At 38.5% G+C, this 23800-nt stretch overlaps 1 protein-coding gene across 3 annotated transcripts in view; it reads right to left on the reverse strand.

Moving 5' to 3' along the window:
* ITGB3 (integrin subunit beta 3) overlaps nucleotides 1-23800 on the reverse strand; it is a 91855-nt gene that overhangs the window by 36997 nt on the left and 31058 nt on the right. For all 3 annotated transcript variants that reach the window (XM_058182089.1, XM_058182088.1, XM_058182087.1), the window contains 4 exons: nucleotides 5030-5219; nucleotides 3746-3998; nucleotides 2230-2401; nucleotides 854-1015 (listed from right to left, as the gene is read on the reverse strand). In XM_058182089.1, the coding sequence (XP_058038072.1) occupies nucleotides 854-1015; nucleotides 2230-2401; nucleotides 3746-3998; nucleotides 5030-5216 (774 nt within the window). In that variant the 5' untranslated portion in view covers nucleotides 5217-5219. The remainder of the gene's footprint in view (nucleotides 1-853; nucleotides 1016-2229; nucleotides 2402-3745; nucleotides 3999-5029; nucleotides 5220-23800) is intronic.

The following is a 23800-nucleotide window of genomic DNA, read 5'->3' on the forward strand; positions in this document are numbered from 1 at the left end:
TCTATCTATCTATCTATCTATTTATCTATCTATCTATCTATCCCACCCACCTATCCACCCATCAATCTATCCCATCCATCCATCTATCCATCCATCCATCCTGTCTGTCTGTCTGTCTGTCTGTCTGTCTATCTATCTATCTATCTATCTATCTATCTATCTATCTATCTATCTATCCCACCCACCTATCCACCCACCCACCCATCAATCTATTCCATCCATCCATCCATCCATCCCGTCTGTCTGTCTGTCTGTCTGTCTGTCTGTCTGTCTGTCTGTCTGTCTCTGTCTGTCTGTCTATCTATCTATCTATCTATCCATCCATCCATCCATCCATCCATCCATCCATCCATCCATCCATCTATCTATCTATCTATCTATCTATCTACCTATCTATCTACCTATCTATCTACCTACCTACCTACCTACCTACCTACCTACCTACCTACCTACCTACCTACCTACCTATCTAATTTATATGCTGCCTCACTCATCAAGAAGATGACTCTATCTGAAAGTTGAGATAGTTCGGCTGAAAGTTAAATCAACACGGCAAAAGCCCCATTTTTAACAGGAGTAAGCACATGGACAAACATGGAGTTACATAATTGTTCATAGTGCTAGTGATTAGTATACAGATAGCCTCATTGACTGAAAATTCCTGCACTTGAAGTCGAGTTTATCTGGAGGAGACCAGGCTAGGGAAGGCTAAACTAACTTTTAACTTTGATAACATAGAGGAAGTAAACCTAAAGTTATGGAATTCCAGCCAAGTCTATCATCTGCTATAATGGAACAATTTTTGTAGCTATATTAATTCCAATCCTGTGGCTATGAAATGAAATATCCTCACCAGTGTGGTGGAAGCTTCATAATAGTTATTGCTGTTCATGTGGCACTTCCCATCATTGGGTATTACAATTCCAGCCAGTCTCCCATCTAAAGCAATGTGTGTCTTGGCATCTGTAGTGAAGACCAACAAGTGGGAAGCATCAGGTCTCCAGCCGATTTTGTCCTGTAAGAAAATAATTCCATGATATGTTCAAAACAAAAACAAAACCTCATAAAGAGGTCCACAAAGATATTCCCAGCACCAATCCGAGGAAATTAGTTAACCATTTAAGACTGAAATATTAATGGTGGAAAAGAAGTGGTGTATGGGTCTGACTCATGCCTTTTTTAAAAAAAAATCATTATTAGAGTCAATTGTAAAAATCAGTAAGAATCATATAATAATGTAAAAAGTTACAATGCAAAATAGCAACATAGATACATATTACTAGTACCACTTTATAAAACCCTAGTAAGGCCACACCTGGAATGCTGCAACCAATTTTGGTCACCATACTACAAAAAAGATGTTGAGACCTTGGAAAAAGTATCAGAGAGGAGCATCTAAGATGATCAAAGGCCTGGAGACTAAAACATATGAAGAACGGCTGCAGGATTTGGGTTTAGCTAGTGACAGTCTAAAGAAAAGAAGAATTAGGGGTGACATGATAGCAGTATTCCAATATTTGAAGGGCTACCACAAAGAAGAGGGGTTCAAATTATTCTACAAAACACCATAGGGCAGGACAAGAAATAATGGTTGGAAACTAACCAAAGAGAGAAGCAACCTGCAATTAAGGAGAAACTTCCTAACAGTGAGGATAATTAACCAGTGGAATATTTTGCCTTCAGAAATCATGGACACACCATCACTGGTGGTTTTTAGGAAGAAACTAGACAGCCACTTATCTGAAATAGTATAGGTTCTCCTGCTTGAGTAGGGGGGTTGACTAGAAGACCTCCAAGGTTTCTGTTTCTTTTCTATTCTATTCTATTCTATTCTATTCTATTCTATTCTATTCTATTCTATTCTATTCTATTCTATTCTATTCTAATAGTGAGAGAAAAAAGAAGAAAAAACTCATCCAACAGGTCACCCATTCTCATATTTGAGAGAGAGAAAAGGAGGTAAAAGTGTTTAAAGGCAGGCAGACTAATTGACTCTTGAGCTTGGGGATGCTCCTTCTTATCCCTTCAATGACTATATATGACAACTTAAGTATGGCTGACTTCTGAAAACATAGAGTTGACCAATATTTAGGAGACAAAATGTCTCTGGTCCCCAAAGGGGAATCCAACCCACATATCTTTGCCCACTGAATTGGCACCAATGCTTTTTTGAGCCACCAATGATTTTTTGAGAAGCTTGAATCCCCCATAATAGAGATTGCCTCTTACATCACAGACAACTGCTTGGATGATGGCATCAAATCCTCCTTCAGGTGCATCTCGATTCTTAGACACGCTTTGTTTCTTCACCTCCTCATTGAAACGCTTGACCTCATCTGTGAGAGCTAGGACATGCTTGTAACCAAACATTGGTAGGCAGTGATCATTTGGTGGTTTCAAGCTAAAAAAATAGCATGTCAAGGTTAGAAAAGGGAACAGGAAACTGAAAACCCAAGGAAGTCCACAGAATTTAGCACAGCCACTGGCCTCATGTTATACTCCCTCCCAGTTAAACAACCCAATCAATTTCTCCTGAACTCAATTAAAGGGTCCTTAACCTAGCTCTTCCCCTCTGCCACAGTAGTTCCCAAAAACACACGGTAGTGCCCTCATTAGTTACATTAGCTGTTTATTTCCATGAAAATCAAAAATAAGTAGTTGAAATAGCTAAGGAAGAACCCAACTACTACTTACGTACTTTTAGAATTACTTCGACTATATAACACCACTACTTGGTGAGCCAGTGTTGTTCCAGGTATAACTAAAGAGGCTGGTTCAGTAGTGGGATTCAATTTTTTTTTACTATCGGTTCTGTGGGTGTGGCTTGGTGGGCATGGCAGGGGAAGGATACTGTAAAATCTCCATTCCCTCCCGATCAGCTGGGAGTTGCGAGGCAGAGAATAGATGGGGGCGGGGCCAGTCAAAGGTGGTATTTACCAGTTCTCCGAACTACTCAAGGTTCTGAACTGATCAGAACCTGCTGAATACAACCTCTGGGCTGGTTGACATTTTTACAGCCCTTCAACGTTTGAGGCTGGGTTACTTGAGGGATCATCTCATCCTTGTTATTTCTGTCCGTCTGATCCAGTCTGGCAGGATGGGAATGCTTTGGATCCCATTGGCTAAGGAATGTTGGTTGATAAGGTCCAGAAGATGTCCATCTTATGAAACCTTTTCCGACTGGAGACAAGAAAGCCCCAACCCTCCTGGCTTTTCATAAGGCTCTGAATATCTGGTTCTGTGCCTGGATCTAGATTCCTGAGTGTGTGAAGGAATTCATCCCTTAGCTGTATAGATAATAATGTTTTCCTTGGCTGCTTTTTAATTTTGGATTTGTGGTTGTAATTGTTTTTTTTTATTTGATTTTTTTGTTGCTGCCTAGGGTTACTTGTTAAGATGGGCAGCTATACAAATGTATAAAATAAAATGAAATAAAACTCATGAATTTCCCTAGATTTTACCTGATATTAAGAAAGAAATATTTCATTCTGCTGCACATATTTAAGGTAAAGAGGGACTAGGAATACACATTTAGCGATCTTTAGAACTACAGATTATAAATTTTAGCTTTAGAGATAGGGGATCTGAGATGTTTGAGATGCTTCTAGGCTGCAACACCCTTCATCTCCGATTTTTGGACAAGTTGGCAGAAGGTGATGGGAGCTAACCTCCGTTGCAGCTGGTGAATTCAGGCTTGTTTAACAAAGATACACTCATCAATGTTTCTTCTGACTAGAGAACTTACTCATAGCATGGGTTTTTAATGGCCTCTGGAGGAGAAATGTACATGTAAGGAGACAGAGGTTTGTCCACAAAAGCTCCAAAGCCAATCCTCAGGTTGCTGGTCACTTTGCGCATTTCCATGGCAAGATTGGTACCTAAGTTCTGGATATTACGGAGGTCATCCTTCATGGAGTTAGACAAATCCATTAGATAGTAGATGTCCACGGGATAATCTTCCACCTGGCGCACTTGTATTGAGAAAGTTTGGGAGTCATCTGAAATAGCAAAATTGGATAAGGACTGAAGGACTAAAGATGAGGGATGTTTTTCCAAAGATTTCAACCTAGCCTATTCTTTCCAAATGTTTTATTTACTAAGTCACATTATTACAAACCCATGCTATCATAAACTAATCCAAACATACACCATTCTTTTCCCCCTGATTGATATGAGATATGGTCGTTTGAGATCAATATTCCAAATCATAGCAAAGTAATGTGATGACCAAACACAAGTACATCTGTAGACATCTCTTCTGGTCATTGTTGACTGCTTGCTTCAGCCAAGATCTTTACATTTTAATAAAAACCAATAAGTGATAAGTTGATATGAAATAGTACAAATTCACATTATTATTTCTGATTACAGTCATCCACTCCAGATGATTTTAGGTGGCTTACAATATTCAAATATATAATCACAAGTAAAAAAAAAACATAACAAGACAAGGCAGCAATATTTATTTCCAAGAATGGTTCTAAACATCAGATAGGCCTTATATTTATGAAAAATAAAAATAATGGGTGACTGCTGCCAAATGCTTTGCCAGGAAATGTGTACACATTCTTAACAACAACAAAAACAACAACAACAACAACAAAAACAAGCTTGTTTAAACCTACTTTTTGATCCCAAAAGCTAAAGGGTAGTAGGCCTTTCTAGTAAATGAAGGTTGAAAGATTGGACATGTCCAAAATGGTGGCCATTTTGTGAACAGTAGCTGCAGTTTGTCCTCAGATTCCCAATATGCCCACAAGATCTCAAAATTTGACTACCATTGCCAGAAGGTAACATGTCCATTCTGAATAGACAGCTAATAGTCAAGTCAACATAGCTCTGAAGCTATCATAGGTGAGCTCTAAAACTATCAAGCTATCATCATATTGTCTCAGACTATTGGACCATGTTTGCAGCATTATCAGTTCAAGTGATGCTTTATGTAGATGCTTTCTTCTCTGTTTCTTACTGTTTCTCTATAGATGGTAAGGCTTTCTGTGGATAAATCAAGTAGTGTATCTGGTTTTACCTGGACGCAGGTAGAGTTCAATCTTCTGTGGAGTCATTTGGGTGATGTCACTCCCTGATCCTTTGGCACTGAGAGGTCTGGCCTCCAGTATGAAGGTCTTGCTGACTGGATATTCTATGTAATCTTTTGTGCAGCTGCTCTGAAGGAGATTTTCCATTAAGTCACAGCGAGAGAAAGTTTTTGACATATTCTGTTGGAGGGAGAACAGAAAGAACAACAATTTTTTGAAACAGGGAAGTTCTCAAATTTCCCAATCTAATAATGTTGTTGCTAAAATTAAATTAAATTAAACCTGTCAGCTTCCAGGTCCAATTCAAAGTATTGAATTTAAAGTCCGCTATAGCATGGATCCAGGATACCTGAGGAACCATCTTTTCCCAATGGGATCGATCTGCCCTATTCATTCTGGCAGAAGAGGCCTACTGCAAGTCCCATAAGCCAAGAAATTTTGGCTGCTGGAGTCTAGGAGAAGAGTCTTTTCTGCCTTGACCTCTGTCCTTTGGAATTTCTTGCCACTGGAAGTGAGAGCTGCCCCTTTTCTTCTGGCATTCAGGAAAAAAAACCTGGTTATACCAGCTGCCATGGGACCCTGAAGGAGTAGCTCTCAGCTGGACGTAGTTGATGCAGTAACAATAAAGACATCACCACTGCTCCATTCAAAACCTGTGATTTTTTTGATTGTTCTTAATTGCCGAGAGCTGCCTTGAACTGTGAGATAAGCAGCACACAGATACACTGGAAGGAAGGAAGGAAGGAAGGAAGGAACCTAATTGGGGCAGATTTAACTTTCAACAAGAAATTATAGACCAATATCACTATTGAATGGTGAATTACAATGTCTTAAGCAGACAGATTGTAAATAATTCTGAAGAATTTATTAATGAAGATCAATGTGTATGTCAACCCTGAGGTTGGCTGAATTGAGACCATTTTTTATTTTCCTGCTTCAGTGCTGACACATACTGGAGCTGAGGGATAGGGAGGGGGGAATAGAGATAGTTGGGGTGCTATAGCCGAAACAAAATGCTTTCCCTTGGGAACCAAGGACATTCCCGCACGTGTTCAGAAGGAGGAGACTGAGGTCATCTAGCAACTGGACTTTATGCTGATTGGAACATGTGACTGAGGGTTTGGGGGGAAGTGACAAACTTTCACTTTTAATTACTGGTAGATGAAAACCACAGGAACTTTTAGAGTCGGTATTCACCAGATCTGTGCCAATATGATATTTCCAAAAAAGCTATTCTTTGAGGACTTCACCTGCCTCGGAGTTTTGCTTGATATGGGATTAATACTTGGAACCCTGACACTATATTTTTTTTTTACCTAAAAGATAGTTAAAAATAATACCAGAAAGGTGATGGACATTATAGAACATTTGGAATAGCATAATGAAAAAAAGGCTGCATTAATTTTTGTAGATGCAAAGAAAGGTTTTGACAATTTAAATTGGACTTTTTTATTTAAAGTTTTAGAAGACATGGATTTGGAAAGAATTTTATAAAATGGGTAAAATCAATTTATACCTCACAGAAAGCACAAATAACTGTTAATAGAGATCTGACAAAACTTTGTGAGAGAGGAACCAGACAAGGTTGTCCATTATTTCCTTTTCTGTTTATTTTGATTTTTGAAATTTTAAATAGAAATATAAGGCACAATAAGGCATAAGAAAATGGTTATAAAAATAAAAAAATACAAGTTGAGAGCTTTTACAGATGATTTAATGCTGGTTTTGGGAAATACTTTAAAGAATTGAATCAGGGGTGAAATACAGCAGGTTCTGACAGGTTCTGGAGAACCGGTAGCAGAAATTTTGACCAGTTCAAAGAACTGGTGGCGGAAATTTTGAGTAGTTCGGAGAACCAGCAAATACCACCTCTGGCTGTCCCCAGAGTGGGGTGGGAATGGAGATTTTGCAATATCCTTCCCCGAGGAGTGGGGAGGGAATGGAGATTTTGCATATCCTTTGATTAAATAAATTTGATTAAATTTGATTAAATAAATATCCTTCCCCTGGAGTGGGGTGGGAATGGAGATTTTGCAGTATCCTTCCCCTGGAGTGGAGTGGGAATGGAGATTCTACAGTATTCTTCCCCTGCCATGCCCACCAAGCCACGCCCACAGAACTGGTAATAAAAAAAATTGGATTTCACCACTGGATTGAATTATTAATGAGAAAATTAAAATAATTTGTTGCATTAGGTGGGTTTTAAGAGATGGTAGCAAAAATACAAAGTTGTAAGATCTAGCAGAACTGATGAACGAAACTGATTTTAAGACTGAGAAAATGTAAAATATTTGGGTATTAATTTGACAAATATAAATGATATCTTATTCCAAAATATGTTAAAATATGAAATGAAGTTTAAAATGTTACATTAAGAAAGGAAAAATTAGAATTGTCATTATTGGGAAAAATTTCTGTGATTAAAACAATATTCTACCTAGAATGTTATTTTTGTTTCAGACAATATCTGTTTTGACAATTAATATACCATTTAAATAATGGCAAAAAGAAAAAATATATAGAAGTTTTTTAAAAATGAGGTAGATTTAAGGTGTTGCAACATGCTAATGGAACAGGAAATTTAGCTATATCTGATTTGTTGTTTAATCTATATGAGAGATTGGATGATGCTGAGAAATAAAAGATTATTGAAGTTAGAAAGAGACAATTTGACATTTGGGTGGCAGAATTATTTGTGGTACACTAAAGTTAATGTAGTTTCTAAAGATCACTTTGTTAGACATGCTGTATTGAGAAAATGGAAAAGATATAAATCCAAAAAATGGTTCATTACAGGAAGCATATTATAGAAGAGAAGTGAAAATTAAATATAAATAGTTATTTTATGATAACATATTAATATTTTCATGAGAGATTAAAAAAAATCAGGAGAAGATCTGACCATAAGAAATATGTCAATGCTTTTCTTAGGTACTATTATTAGAAAGATTTAAAGAAGATAAAAAGAACTTTTGGTTCTGAATATTATAAGAATGAATTTGAAACTGAATTGCCTATAAATGATGAATATGTTATTGCTAAGTGAATACTGTTCTAATTTTCAAAGGATCATTTTCTGTACTAGACATTCAGCCTCAATAATTTACACTAGGATGAAAAGGCAACCAACTTAATTTCAACTTAATTAAGAGAATTTCTTTAATTAAGAACATTTGGAATAGAAATTTAGAGATAGGTTGGAAATATTTGTATCATAATAATTATATTCATTTGTGCATCGGGTTCTAAAACAACTTCTCTCACCTGATAAGGAGCACAGTGGTTCATGTGGTTAGGTTGCTGGGCTGGAGATTAGCAAGCCCATATTTAAGAACCAAGTGCTGTTACATGGCAGAGCGCGCTCCTGTCGCTAATTTCGGCTCCTTGACAGGGACATGAAAGGATCCACCACAGGCATCCCCCAGGTAATGGTGATGTCACCGGTTAATCTTTCAGCTAATCTTAAACAGTGCTTCTGACACAAATGGATATAACCAGATAATCCTTAATTTATGATTGCAGTTGGAACTGGAATGTTAGTCGAAAGTCATGACTTGTTATAAATCAAGGCGTCTAGGTGACTGGACCAGTGGTGAAATCCTCAAGGTTTGCCACTGGTTTGCGGTGCGCGCATGCGTAGTGTGTGCCAAATGCATGCTGCGCACATGCATGCACAGTTTGCACCAGACACTGTGTGCATGCGCATGCACATGCACAGTGCGTGCCAAATGTGCACTTTGAGCGGAAAAAAGAGGCTTAAGAAGGTAAGTAGAACAGCGAGGGGGGGAACAGCTGTGCCACACAATTTAGATTCGCTAGAAAGCAGGTGTTCATTAAGTGAATCATACAATCACAATGGCCAAAAATGTTTTATGCGCTATAAAGCACCTTTTTCCAAGGTCATTGTAATTCCAAACAGTTGTTGAATAATCAGATGTAAGTCAAGGACTACCATTCTGAATGTAGGACAGAGAATAATAAGGGTTGTAGTTCCAACGTATCTGGAAAATATCATTGTCCAATCTACACTGTAAAGCAAGATCAGGGAAATGAGAACTAAGCAGACTTTGTGTATCTTCATGGCCCGTTTTGAAATAGATAAACAATCTTTATAGGAAGAATTTCCAACTATCATCAATTTTGAGCTCATGAGCATAGATTCTTTTGGAATGGTTTAAAATTCTTCTTTCCAGTTTTCTTACCATAATACTTACCATAATAATAATAATACTGGAAAAGCCAGTATTAGAAAATAATTCACACATTAATTTGATTAAAACCAAATTTGATTTTGAGATTAAAAATGGCCATTTCTGCAGGTATAAAATAAAAAAGTGAAATTCAGGATTGGCTGAAAGGTATTCAAATGCAAAATTCTACCTGTACCGTCACATGTGTCTCTGTGCTCTAGTTATAAAGGCAAAACTCTCCAAAAAGGGATCATAAGTATGTTGTAACTTCCCCCCCCCCTTTTTGGCAGCCTTTAATAAACTGTACTGACTTGCTGCATCCTATTAACCTCTGAAAAACTGCCAGGAAATTTTGCTTTTTTGGGAGGCAAAATTCCCTAAACCTGTATACAGCAGTGCTTAGTCACCATTCCAACAAGCTGGCTGGAAACAAAAAAAATGTCTCTCCCAAAGACTTATCATTTCCTCCAGCACACAAGGGAGAGAACATAAGACCAAAAAAGGAATAAGCACTAGAATGTAGCAAGGCAGATACTATGGAAAGGAAAGCAGAAAAGCGGAGGACATGGAAAGGAAATTCAGCATCATCCTGAGACTTAGAGATATTTGTGTGGTTCTATAGGAAAAAAGAAAAGATCATTCAGATTTTGAATGACATTTTTCCAAAAAAAATAAGACTTACACTAAAATAGGTTTTGAATCACCATATTTAGTTTTTAAAGAAATAATCATCTTGGTACATTTTATAGATTTCACTTGAGCATTAGGAACTGAGGGAGCTCAAAGCACGAAGAATGAGGTGGGGACGTTCCTTCTTTGCCCTCACTGATCCCTCCAGGAAAAACTGCAGCATCCTGATCAAAATTGCTGCTAGGCGATGGGTGGAGGCAGAGTTTACTTTTATCTTTCCTCATACGTTCATGTAGACAATGGCTGTGAGTGTGAACTGAGTATGAACTGCATCCTAGCTATGTCTGTGACTGTTCAGCAAAGGTTGGGCAACCACTTGGCATTCCTTCACTCAGAAAAGGTTATTCTTTTACTCTACCTGAGAATAGGTAGGCCTTGACTTACAACAGTTCATTTAGTGACTGTTCGAATTTACAATGGCACTAAAAAAAATAACATGACCATTTTTCACAATTATGACAGTTATAGCATTCCCTTCTTCAAAATTCAGGTGCTTGGGCAACTGACTCACAATTATGACAGTTGCAGAGTCCCAGGGTCATGTGAACAACTTTTGTAATCTTCTGACAAGCAAAGTCAATGGGGAAGCCAGATGAACTTAACAACATGTCACTAACATAACAACTGCAAGTGATTCGCTTAACAATTGCGGCCAGAAAGGCCATAAAATGGGGCAAAATTCACTAAACAACTGTCTTGCATAGCAACAGAAATTTCGGGCTCAATTGTGGTTGTAAGTTGAGGACGACCTATATCAGGATATCGACTGCTTGTCCCTTCTTAAAGGGCACAGCAGTATTTTAAAACTAAGGGAAAGGGTTCACCAGATAGGTTCAAAAGCTATTATAATGAGTGGTCTCCAAGGATTGTTTGGCCATAGGCTAGGGAATTGCAATAGATCTCAGAAGAGAGCAGTGGGAATTCAAATCTATACTATTGTCAAGAAAACTACATGGATATGTCCATAAAGCATCAGGAGTCAAGTTTAAGATGAAAATAACTTTAGGATAAAGAACGAGAATTCTGGCCATGGACCAAATATTGCTCCTGAAGAATTCTATTAAAGAATATATTAAATACACATTTTACATAAATTATGGACATATTTACAAAGATCCTTTTTTTAAAACTGTGTTTATGGTCTCCTGACAGGAAAAATGACATTTGCAATAGGTAGGAGTGGTTGCAACCTAGTGTGTTGTTTCTTTTCTTTTTAATATAAATTTTATTAAACATTATGATTGAAAGCATAACAATGAATTCAAACTAAAAGAATAAAAAGAAAAAACTGCACAAAAGCAAAATAGGAAAGAAAAAAATAAGACTATAGTAAAGAAAAAGAAAACAAATGCATAAATAATGATTTCTTCATTTCATCGATGTAAACAATTTTAGCAACAGCTTTTCTTAAAGTACAAAAAGTGATATTTATTTCTGACATTTCTTTTCTATAAATAAATCCTTAAAACCTCATTGTTCATTCATGATCAGTAAAAATCCACTAGAGATAATAATATACACTACTTAATTTAACCTTGATCAAATAAACCAACACTGTATTCCTTCCTTTTACTTTTAATAATTTTAATTTTTAATCCCTTCAAATAATATTCTAAAACTTGATTTCTTTTCATTTTTTCTTTATTCCTTCTCACAAAATTTTAAGAAGTCTCTTTTGTAAATCCAATATAAAAAAATTATTCAGATCATTCTTTGGTTTGTTCTTTATATATCTCTTTTAATTACTAAAGTATCAACCAGTTATATATATATATATATTAAATTCACTTTCAGATCAAGCTCAGTCTTTTCTAGTAAAACTGTTTTTCATTGTTCAAAAATATTCTTCAATATTTCCAATGTTAAAGTATTTTGCTCCATTCTGTATTAGTGAGTCAAATTTAAGTGTTCTTCGCTTTTAATCCTAATCTTCAATTCCTTCAGATTCCCTTTAGTGTCGAACCTTCAGTGTCCCACCTTATGGTATATATTTTAAAGGACTTCCCCACAGAAAAAATTCAAAATCTTATTTCATATCCATCTGGACCCTTAGTTGATTTGCAACTTTTCAAAATCAATGTTCTAACCCCCCTTCTACTGTTTACTTCAAAAAAGAGTTTTTTTAAAAAAAAATGCAGTCATAAAGTTAGTGTCATCTAACCTCACCACTTAACCTTCATAGCATTTCCATCTGCTGTTGTTGACCAAGAATCACAAACTGAGGGATTCCTGGAGTGCAGTGTGTTGCAAAGCCATATCTGTCAATCGAAGCTTTAGGCAGTCAAGCAATATGGCACAAAGCTGCTCTGCCCTCAGCCTCAGCCACCTCACTCAACTCCTGGATTGCCTCAAGGGGATGGGAAAATCTTGGGAGGCCCAGTGAAGGCCCATTGGGGAGTGCAGTGTGGTGCAAAGCCATATCTGTCAATTGAAGCTTTAGTCAGTCAAGCAATATGGCACAAAGCTGCTCTGCCCTCAGCCTCAGCCACCTCACTCAACTCATCAGTGCTTATGACTACAGGGACACTGCAACTCTCCCCATCTAACTATCCTCCCCTGATCTATGTCCTTTTGGTTGCCCTGTACAATGACTCAGTGCCTAGGCAGGGACTGAGTTTCAATCAGTTGCCACTGCCTGTAGGCCTCTACTTCATTCCTAACCCCACTGAGAAATGCTCTCTCAAGCTTCACATTCATGCCAACGCCTTTATGCAAAGCCATAGTTACCCCACTGCTCTGTGGCTCACCAACTCTGCTGCACTTTGGTGACTACTATCCTCTCATGGTGTTTGCCAAGCCACATTTCCCATTTTTTTTCTTCAAGCTGTGCATCCCATTCCTTCTCTGAACTGTGGATCTTATTCTCATAGTCCTTCAGAAAAGTTATGGGTTTTCCCCAGGTCTCACAAGAATAAGTGCACTATTTGGAGAATGGCAGGAGCCCCATTTCTCTAAAATCTGGGGAAAACCAGAAGTTTTCCAAAAGATCATGAGAATGGGTTGCATGGCTAGAAAAAGAAATGATCAAGGAAGATAGGCAGTTGAGGGGCATCGCAACACCTCTGCAGTCACAAGTTACAAAAGGGAATACTGCCAAGCACCTGAATTTTGACTATGTGACCATGGGGTGCTGCAATGGCTGTAATTTTAGACATTGTTCATAAGTCCATTGTTAGTGCCACTATAATTTCAAACAGTCATTGAATGAAGGGTTGTGAATTGAGGATTATCTGTAATCATAGTATCTTCTATACAGAATTATATGTGGTAGATCATAAGAATGATCTTGCCTTTCTCTTTAAATCTTTCTATGTGTTTTTTTCACCAATTCTTCAGTCTTTTTTTTCTCATGAAAAGAGCTCCATTAAAGAGGAAAAGTGGAAATAATGCCACAGTGCTTTTCTGACTGATTGCTATCAGAATTGGACTTCTGGACAGAACTCTGGAAATGTGACAGATGATGTAAGATTTAATCCAGAGCCTTTTTAATGTATAGCCAAGTTTATCTTAATTGTAATTGTACTGTATCAGCTTTTCTTCCCACACAAGAGATAAAATTTTATTTTTTGTATAAATGTATCCACAAAGATATTTATGCGATTTCAGCATTTGAAGTTTATGAGTCAAATGGATGGTCTCTAAATTTGATAAATAAAAATACATTTAAATGATTCCATTCACAAAAGTATTAACTGGATTACTGTATTTTATTCTAGATTGTTCATCATGGCAAATAGTAGCCAAATACTACTAAAACAATTTTTCCAGTTTCTGAGCTCTTGCATCTATTCATATCACTGTTTACTGGTCTTTTTGTGGGGAAGTGCTGTAAGGAGCACTTGTGAGCAATCTTAGTTCTCACCTTGATCTGGAGAGGATTTCAGAGAGCTGATTCCATTTATCAATTCCCTTTTTGTGATGGCTGTTGGCTCTGCTGTTTTCAAAGCTGTAATTGCTTCTCCGGTTTTCAACAAAATTTCAGAGCTTCGGGAACTGAGAGAAAGTCATCTCACCTGAGTGGCAGTTTGGAGCCTTCAAATAGACACTAGGACTAGGTTTACTCATTTCCTCTCTTAATCACTTCTGGAAATGGCTTGTTAAGTGGTTTATACACATGAAGAACCCTCAAAAGGACAAGTTTCATTATACTATGATTGTCCTTCAAGCCTCAGTGAAAGAAGCTCCATGTAAGTTTAAGGACTTAAAGAAAAAATACTCAGAAATAAACAGCAAAAGATTGATTAGAACATTGATTTTGGGAAGTTGCAAATAGACTAAGGAGTCACATGTACTGAAGATAAGATTTTGAAAGTAATTATGCTTTCTGTGGCATATTTTATATATATAAAGTTTTTAAATCTAAGAATAAGAAAATATTTCCATTGGAAAATGTGGATTAGAAAAAAACATGATCAGAGGAGACTTGAAGGCTGATTACTAGAGGCAACCAGAAAGAACTAAAGAGTGCAATAAAGGAGAAGAAAGCTATTAATACAGAATGGAGAATGGAAAAATATCTTGACTCTGGAAAAATTCAAAGATATTTGGGAACACTGTACTCAGAACTTTCTCTTAAGACGGGGTGTCAAACCCAAGGCTCAGGGGCTGGATCTGGCCCACGGGGTGCTTAGATCTGGCCCACGGGGCCACCCTGGAAACAACAGCAAAGGACCAGCCTGCGGTGCCTCTGCCAGCTCCATTTTTGCTGGCAGAGGGTTGCAGGAGACAGTCACAGCCAAAACTGGAGCTTGTGATGGCTGTGGGTGGCTCTCCCTGGTTCCTTTGTCACTGGCAGAAGGTTGCAGGAAGCCGTCGCAGCCTAAAATGGAGCTCGGGAGCCCATTTTCATTGGCAAAGCGCTTGGGCCACCACAGGCAACCCCAACACAAGTGGTGTCCCACTGACCTTGCCCACCCTGGCTGCCCAAAGTCAAACACAATCCTGATGCGGCCCTTAATGAAATTGAGTTTGACACCCCTGTCTTAATATCATATGCTACTGTAAAATGGGTTATAAAGAGGAAATAGAAGAGGATACAACTGAGAATCAGGCTGTTTTGGATATGGATTTAAAAATGAGTGACTTGGATTTGTAGATTTCAACACAGAAGATTTACTTGTACATCTTTTTTATTTTGCACTAACAAAAGTGATGCGTTATACTTAATGAAGGGATTCCTGGGAGTAGATAAAGAAAAAAATGAAAAACAAATTAGCTTTTGGGACATTCTTAAAAGGAATAAATATCAACATGCTGAAAGGCAAAAAGGAGGAATATAAAATAGTCTTATTCAATCATTATTAATTTTTTCCTAGTAGCATTTAATGAGCCAGTCTTAACGGTGACTTTAAAGATTTGTTTATAGACAAGATATGAGAAGAAGAGATTTTTTGTTGTATTTTTAGAGAAAGTGATAAGCTGTGGTGTTGAAATTAAAAGAAATGGTTAATCATGCAAAGGAGTTTCTAAGAGGAGATGAAGAGGACATGATAAAAAATTAACTTGTGGGATACTATTTGAAGGGCTATTAAAGATTGATAGTTCAATCTGTTGTTTCTAATAGTTCTAATGCAATTTTTCTTGATTAAGTTTGAGTGAAGTTTTAAAGATTTATTTCTAGATATGAGATAAGATATGGAAAGAATAAATTTTCTCTTGTTCCAGAGAAAATGATAAGTTACTGTGTAAAATAAAGGAATATGAAATTGATTTAGAGATGTGTATATGTATGTTTGTGATATATATGCATGTATATGTGTGTTTATGTGTATGTGTGTTTCTTTCAATGGACTTTTGGTGATTAAGATTAATTGATGAGGGTTTGTTTGTTAATAGATAAAAGACAAGATATGGGATGAAGACAACTTTGTCTGAAAGGTAATAAGTTACTGAAATCATTTGTGAATGACTGAAGGGAGAAGTTGTTTCTTTATATATATATATTTCTTTATATTTTTCCCTTTCCTTTTTTTCCTCTCCACATGTTTTAATTTTATTTTTATTTTACAAATTTTCTTTAGTTTCTTTTTTAATTTGTATTTTACTTTAATAAAAATATTGCCATAGTTTGTACATATATTTAACAAAACCACAATTACTGTATACGAGTCTAAACTTCACACTACGATAGAACTTTGTTTATAAATCTTAGTAATTGGATTCACATAGCACCTTAATTCCAAATCAAGCAAACCACATTTCAGTTTAGCATGATCTGTGAATCCAACCATCGTGTCTTTCTGCAGAATTATTAGCAAATATGTTTATTTTTTAGGAAACTTAATTCCAGCTATAAATATGTTATTTTTACATAGGGGAGATATTGTTATGACTGGTGGTCAAAACAGTAAACATACTGATTGATTGACAAAGAAAAATAAAACCATAAATGCTAGAATATCCTATAGAGAAACACACTAAGAGCACTTCTGAGGAAGTCTTCTGAGATTAGTGGTTCAAGCACTTCTACAATTGCTATCTCATTATTTTGTAAAGTTTTTCAAACATTAGACTGCTGTTTCCTTTATATTTTTAGGTCTCAATTGCAAAAATGCCTTAACATATCAGATGAATTTCTGCATATCTTAGCCACAAAGTACATTGTGGGACTTCACTACGGCTCTGCATAAATTGAGAATGCAACAGAACATGCTTTGGATATTTCCAGACAAAAGGCTCCTAATATCATTGCATTATTTCCTTTTTAATGTTTTTTTTAAATGGTAAAAGAAAATGGAAGGCATCCCAGGGAACTACAGGAGAATTACACATGGAAAAACAACATGGTCAACTTCCTCTGTAAAATCCTGTGAGCAAGAGCAGACAATTACACAGGAAAATTATCATCTGGAAACACTTTTGTGCAATTGAACATTGCAAACAAAGCTATTCAGAGCTAAATAGCCCGTTTCTTGTCTGCCACCGAGGAACATGCTTGCAAGGAAATTGAGTGTTCCCAGATAGCTCATGAAATCCAGAATTCATTGTCTGATCTTGTTCTTACTACTTAGTCTGCTCACATCAATTGCAGTTGGAAAGCTTTCCAGGGGAGAATATATTTTTCTGTGGTCTTTGTCCTAGCATGAGCATGGCCTTTGGAAAAAGAGGTAATTTCCAGTTGTTTATCATTTTAATAGGCTTTCCTCAGAAACCAGATTTTGCAGAACATTTGTTCTCAGAATTTAGACTAGGATTTTGTAAATTAAATTATCCCATTGTTATTTCCATATTCTAATATTGTTTTTGTTTTTAATTCTGTGAGAACATGTGCGTTGTAAAATGAAAAGGAGAGCAGAAACCCCGGTTCGTCCGCTCATTCTTCCTTTCAAATGTTGGCAATAGTATTTTTCACTGGAATGATTTTATTAGGAAAAAATATGGAAACAAGGAAGAGTCCAAGTCTGAAACTAGACAGGAAGATAGAGGACACAATGAAAGGAAAAATGTCATTTGTTAAATTAAAGCAACATGTTAGGAAATTGCTTGGCTAATAGGTTTTGCATTCGAAGGGTCTGGTTTTTGGCAAGAAGCAGGAGATGTCTCTATTAATTCTTACATATCTTCACTGAACTGTGTCTCGGGGCCCAGCCGGAAGAATATTGCCATTTTTGGAAGCTTTCTCAGAGATAAAACAATTCTGTAGCCATAGCTGCTGTCTAGGAAGATGAAAAAATGAAGCAGCTGGCAGAGTAGGCAGAACTGTTGATGTATTGGCCTGAGCTAGTCAACTTTAAAAAAAAAAGAACTTCTCCAACATATTATATAGAAAACTGGCAAGTAATTCTGGCATAAAGCCTTGTGGTCCAGCCATCACGAACCCACAAATATCTCCTCATGTGAACAACAGCCAGGATGTCTCACAAGCTCTATTAAACCCACGAGATGCTCAAATTCAAATTTATTTATTACAGCCCTGAATAGTAAATAATACATTTATTATTCAGGGCTGTAATAAATAAATTTGAATTTATTATTCAGGATATTGAATTTAAAAAGTACTATATCCTTCTATATATTGTATATGTATGTGTTTATAAGAAAAACAATATGCAAAATAGAGTCTAATAATAATTGAAAATACAGACACTAAAATAAATCCATATTTATTTTACTTTATACTATTATAAAAAGTTCTAATCCTAAATAATGTTATGACATATCATATAAATGGTAACATAGAACTGGGCAACGTGAGAGGATATTTTCAAGTCGTCTGGGAGTAAGAGTATTAAATCACACTTTCTACCTGGAAATTTCTTTGAAATAGGATATATAAGGACCTGTCTAGAGTTATATAAGTAACAATCTAGAGATGGTCTAGAGATTCTATTGAACTAATTACCACATGAACATAATCAAAGATGCACAAGAATACCCTTAAAACACCCAAGGACTTCTAAAAGCATTATACTTTGCTAAAATGCTAGCTTTATGAAATTTTAAAATCAGAAAGGATGATAAACACATGGCTGGAAAGGACCCTTTTGGAAGCAAATAATAAATATTGGGGTGTGATACATTACTTAGGCCTGTTTGGAGATTTGTATCTCAGATTCGTTGCCTAAGGGAGTTTTAACATTATCAAAGTCTAATGTACATAGACTTTCCATAAAGAATTCCAGCAACCAAATTTTATCTAGAGCTTTTAAAGCCTTGAATATTTAAAATGATCTCTAAATATTAAAGGGGCCAAACTTATACGGAATAAAATTTACTTTAGTCAGAAATTAAGAAGAAAGCATGCCCTGGTACCATTGAAACTATGCCTGTTTCTAGTTAATATTTGAAACTATCAAAATCGGTTCAATAAACATATTTTGAATTGTTTCGATAATATTGAGTTTTGCAGGGGAACAAATTTGGGAGCCATAGAGAAACGATGGGATTCTCTTGGAAGACCTTGCAGGCTGCAGGAACATAAGACCTTTGAATGGTAAAATCTTGCAATAGTTGTGCAGTAAAAAAAAAATCATTCCAGTGTAAGGAAGTATGAAATTGCACACCAAGGTACTTAAAGGTGTGCATCTGTTCCATTGGAATTCCATTTATTTCGCATCCGTAGAATTTATGATACAGTCTGGCAAAAACAATGACTTTGGTTTTTTAATAATTTGTTAATACTTTTTGTACTCTGTAGAAAAAAGCTAATGCTCTAACTGTTTTGCCTATTTCCACCTATGAAATAGACATAATAAGTACATCATTGGTATACATTACTGGTATACATGCCAGTAATACATGCCAACAATGATAAGTACATCATTGGTATACATGCATGACTGGATGGATGGTGGGCTGGAACAGTGAGTACTTAAATTCTTGGATTTAGACATAAATTGAAGAGTAATAGGATTAAAATACAACTTCATTTAATACATGCTGGAACTGCTTATATAGATATCCTCACGGGGCACATCTAATTTTCAGAGAAGTCTTGAAATAGAGTGACTGGATAAACACAAACAGCTTTTCACTTTTCAGACTGTTACACAGTTTCTTCTTTGGTATTAAATCAAAAGCTAATTTAAAACCAAAAAGGAAACCTTGATGGGGTGCAGAGTACTTTTTTGCCAGGTGGTAAAGAACCGCAAAATGATATAGTGTTGATCCTTCCTTTCTAAATCCAGTCTGATTTTAGTAATAATATTTTTATTTCATACCCAATCCATGAAATATGAAATTGAGGTAAACTTCTCAGTTTTATCAGACTAATATTACATAGCAACCTCCCCTCTATACTTTTTAGTTAATCCCTTGTATATATATCTTCCCCACTTTACCAGTTTCTGACTATAGAAAGAATTCTTGACTTGTGAAAAATGTGTCTATGGATTATAAACAGGATTTCACAAGGCTGCTTCTCATGCAGGTGGACAATCATTTCACAGTTGCATTCCTGGAATTAAACAGATTCTCTTCTTTAAGCAGTGAAGAGGCTATCTATCTTACTTGGAATGGTGATGTTAGTATGTAATTTGAAGATGGTTGACCACTTCAATATGTGGTACCAATCCTGATCCTCACTTTGAGGAAGCATGATTGGATGGATAACTTTCTAGAAATTATAGTATGTCTAAAAACTGAAGGATCTTCAAGGTAGGCCATTATAAAATAGGTGGCTGCGATGAAATAATATATGATTATGTAGAAAACTCAATAATATTAAGGAAAACATGTTCTTTTTTTTCCTCTGGATCACACTGAACTGACTGTTCCTGGAGTTAATCCACTGGTTATTCAGAAATTAATCCTCTGAATTGCTAGGGTATTTCAGACATGCTCTGACCTTTTCATATGGATCTGGATAATTATGAACTACTTTCATTGATTTCTAGAAAACAACTAGTTCAATACCATAACAGTGTCTCTGGACTACTCTCTTTCTGAATGTTTAGTTTCTGCTTGCACTCTATTAAAGTAAATAAAAGATTAACTGGATGCTTCCTATAAGGAAGGGACTCATGAAACTGGAAGAATATGGAGGGAAAGCAATTAAGAGGAAGACAGTTAATAATTGGATAGAGGGGGAAAAAAGAAGAAACACACTAGCTGTTTGCAATCAGCATACAAAATAAAGGAAAGAGAAACATGTAGCATATACTAAGCTATAACACCAATATAGGTACATTAATAAGAAGGCTTTTATTGATGTATCTATAAAAGAAAGCAACTTGAGTTTTACAGTAAATCTTCATAAGATACTATTGTTTCAAGGTGTATTTTTTATAATGAACTGAGTTAATGAGTTTCCAAAGAAACTCTGCTGCCAGGAAAAAACAAATAAGAGAGAACTTCAGTAAGAAAATGTTAAAATTATCATTTTAGGATGCTGACAGGATGATTTTAAACTATATTAGTATATTTTATTTATTTATTTATTAAATTTTTATACCGCCCTTCTCCCAAAGGACTCAGGGCGGTGTACAGCCAGAATAAAAACAAAGATATATACAATTTAAAACAACATTTAAAAAGAGCAAATTTTAAAGGCTGATTATTAAAATTTAAGTTAAAAATATTAAAACCCAATTAAAATACATCACTAATTATGCCAGTCCCGCTTTAATGAATAAATGTGTTTTGAGCTCACGACGGAAGGTCCGAAGATCAGGCACTTGACGCAGGCCGGGGGGAAGTTCGTTCCAGAGCGTCACTGCCCCCACAGAGAAAGCCCTACTCCTGGGGGCCGCCAGCCGACACTGTTTGGCGGACGGCACCCTGAGGAGACCCTCTCTGTGACAGCGTACGGGTCGATGGGAGGCAAAGGGTAACAGCAGGCGGTCTCATAAGTACCCGGGTCCTAAGCCATGGAGCGCTTTAAAGATAGTTACCAAAATCTTGAAGCGCACCCGAAAGACCACAGGAAGCCAGTGCAAGCTACGGAGCAGCGATGTCACGTGGGAGCCACGAGCGGCTCCCGTTACTACTCGCGCAGCCGCATTCTGGACTAACTGCAGCCTCTGGGTGCACCTCAAGGGCAGCCCCATGTAGAGAGCATTGCAATAATCCACCCTAGACGTAACCAGAGTGTGAGTGACCGTGCATAAGGCATCCCGGTCAAGGAAGGGACGCAACTGGCGAACCAGGCGAACCTGGTGAAAGGCCCTCCTGGCGACGGCCGCCAGGTGTTCATCAAAAGACAGCCGTCCATCCAGGAGGACGCCCAAGTTGCGAACCACCTCCTTTGGGGCCACTAACTCGCCCCCAACAGTCAGCTGCGGATGCAGCTGACTGTACCGGGGTGCCGGAATCCACAGCCACTCCGTCTTGGAGGGATTGAGCCTGAGTCTGTTTCTCCCCATCCAGACCCGTACGGCCTCCAGGCACGGGACAGCACTTGACCGCCGTTGGGGTGGTCCGGGGTGGAAAAATACAGCTGAGTATCATCAGCGTACAGATGATAACTCACCCCGAAACCACTGATGACCTCACCCAGCGGCTTCATATAGATGTTGAACAGGGTAGGCGTGAGAATCAACCCCTGAGGCACCCACAAGTGAGGCGCCTCGAGGACGACCTCTGCCCCCTGTCAACACCGTCTGCGACCGGTCAGAGAGATAGGAGGAGAACCACCGATAACGGTGCCCCCACTCCCAATCCTCCAACCGGCGCAGCAGGATACCATGGTCGATGGTATCGAAAGCCGCTGAGAGATCTAATAGGACCAAGGCAGAGGAGCAACCCTGTCCCTGGCCTCAGAGGTCACCAACCAACGCGACCAAAGCCGTCCCCGTGCAATAACCGGGTCGGAAGCCGGACTGGAACGGGTCTAGATAGACAGTTTCCTCCAGGTGCCGGGGGAGCTGCCATGCAACCACACTCTCTACAACCTTCGCCACAAAGCGAAGGTTGGAGACTGGACGATAATTACCCAAAATAGCTGGGTCCAGGGAAGGCTTCTTGAGGAGAGGTCTCACCACCGCCTCCTTCAAGGCGGCAGGGAAAACCCCTTCCATCAAAGAAGCATTTATAATCCCCTGGAGCCAGCCTCGTGTCACTTCCTGAGCAGCCAGCACTAACCAGGAAGGGCACGGGTCCAGTAAACATGTAGTTGCATGTAACCTCCCCAGCAACCTGTCCATGTCCTCGGGAGCCACAGAATCGAACTCATCCCAAATAACCTCAACAAGACGTGTCTCTGTCATCTCAGCTGGATCCTCGCAATCTTGGTCCAAACTATCCCGAAGTTGAACGATTTTATCGTATAGATAACCGTTAAACTCCTCAGCTCGTCCCTGTAAGGGGTCATCCCGTCCCTCTTGATGGAGGAGGGAACGGGTCACCCGAAACAGGGCGGCCGGGCGGTTATCTGCCGATGCAATGAGGGTGGAAACGTAGGAACGCTTTGCCTCCTTCATTGCCACTAGGTAGGTCCTAGTAAAGGACCTCACTAGTGTCCGATCAGCCTCGGAACGGCTAGACCTCCAAATACTCTCTAGGCGTCTTCTCCGGCGTTTCATCTCTCTCAGCTCCTCGGAAAACCAGGGAGCCAATTGAGATCTACGCCGGGTCAGAGGCCGCAAAGGCGCGACACGGTCCAAAGCCCCAGCCGCGGCCCGTTCCCAGGCCGCAACCAGTTCTTCAGTCGTGCCGTGGGTAAGATCCTCAGGAAGCGGCCCAAGCTCCGTCAGGAACCTCTCCGGGTCCATCAGGCGCCTGGGACGGAACCAACGCATTGGCTCCGTCTCCCTGTGGTGGTGAGCGGCGGTCTGAAAGTCTAGGCGAAGAAGAAAATGATCTGACCATGACACCGGTTCTTTCACTAAATCTCCTAAATCCAGATCATTTACCCACTGACCAGAGCCATCAGTTATTTGAATCAGGTCCAAGGCCGTCATGGAGGCCTGGAACTCCTGAACCACCGTCGACGACAAGCCGGCAGATGGCAGGTTGAAATCCCCCAAGACCAGTAGTCTGGGGATCTCAACCGCCACGCCAGCAAGCACCTCTAGCAGTTCAGGTAGGGCTGTAGTCACGCAGCAAGGAGCCAGGTACGTGATCAACAGCCCCATCTGATTCCGGTGGCCCCACTTCACAAGGAGGGATTCACAGCCAGCTATCTGAGGAAAAGTGGACTCCCTCGGCTCCAGACTTTCTTTAATCACAACCACCACCACCCCACCCCTACCTTGGGTCCTTGGCTGATGGAATGCACGGAAACCCGGAGGGCACAGTTCGACAAGGGGTACACCCCCTTCTGTGCCCAACCAGGTCTCCGTAATGCCCATAAGGTCCGCGGACTCCCCCTGAATAAGGTCACAAATCAGGGGAGCCTTGTTAACCACGGACCGGACATTGCAAAGCATCAGCCGAAGACCCAAGCTCTGAGGGTCTTGACCATCTGGGGAACGAGTGAGGACTGGGGGGCCGGAGCATATAATT

The sequence above is a fragment of the Ahaetulla prasina genome, chromosome 4, assembly GCF_028640845.1.
Source record: "Ahaetulla prasina isolate Xishuangbanna chromosome 4, ASM2864084v1, whole genome shotgun sequence".
Lineage (NCBI taxonomy): Eukaryota > Metazoa > Chordata > Lepidosauria > Squamata > Colubridae > Ahaetulla > Ahaetulla prasina.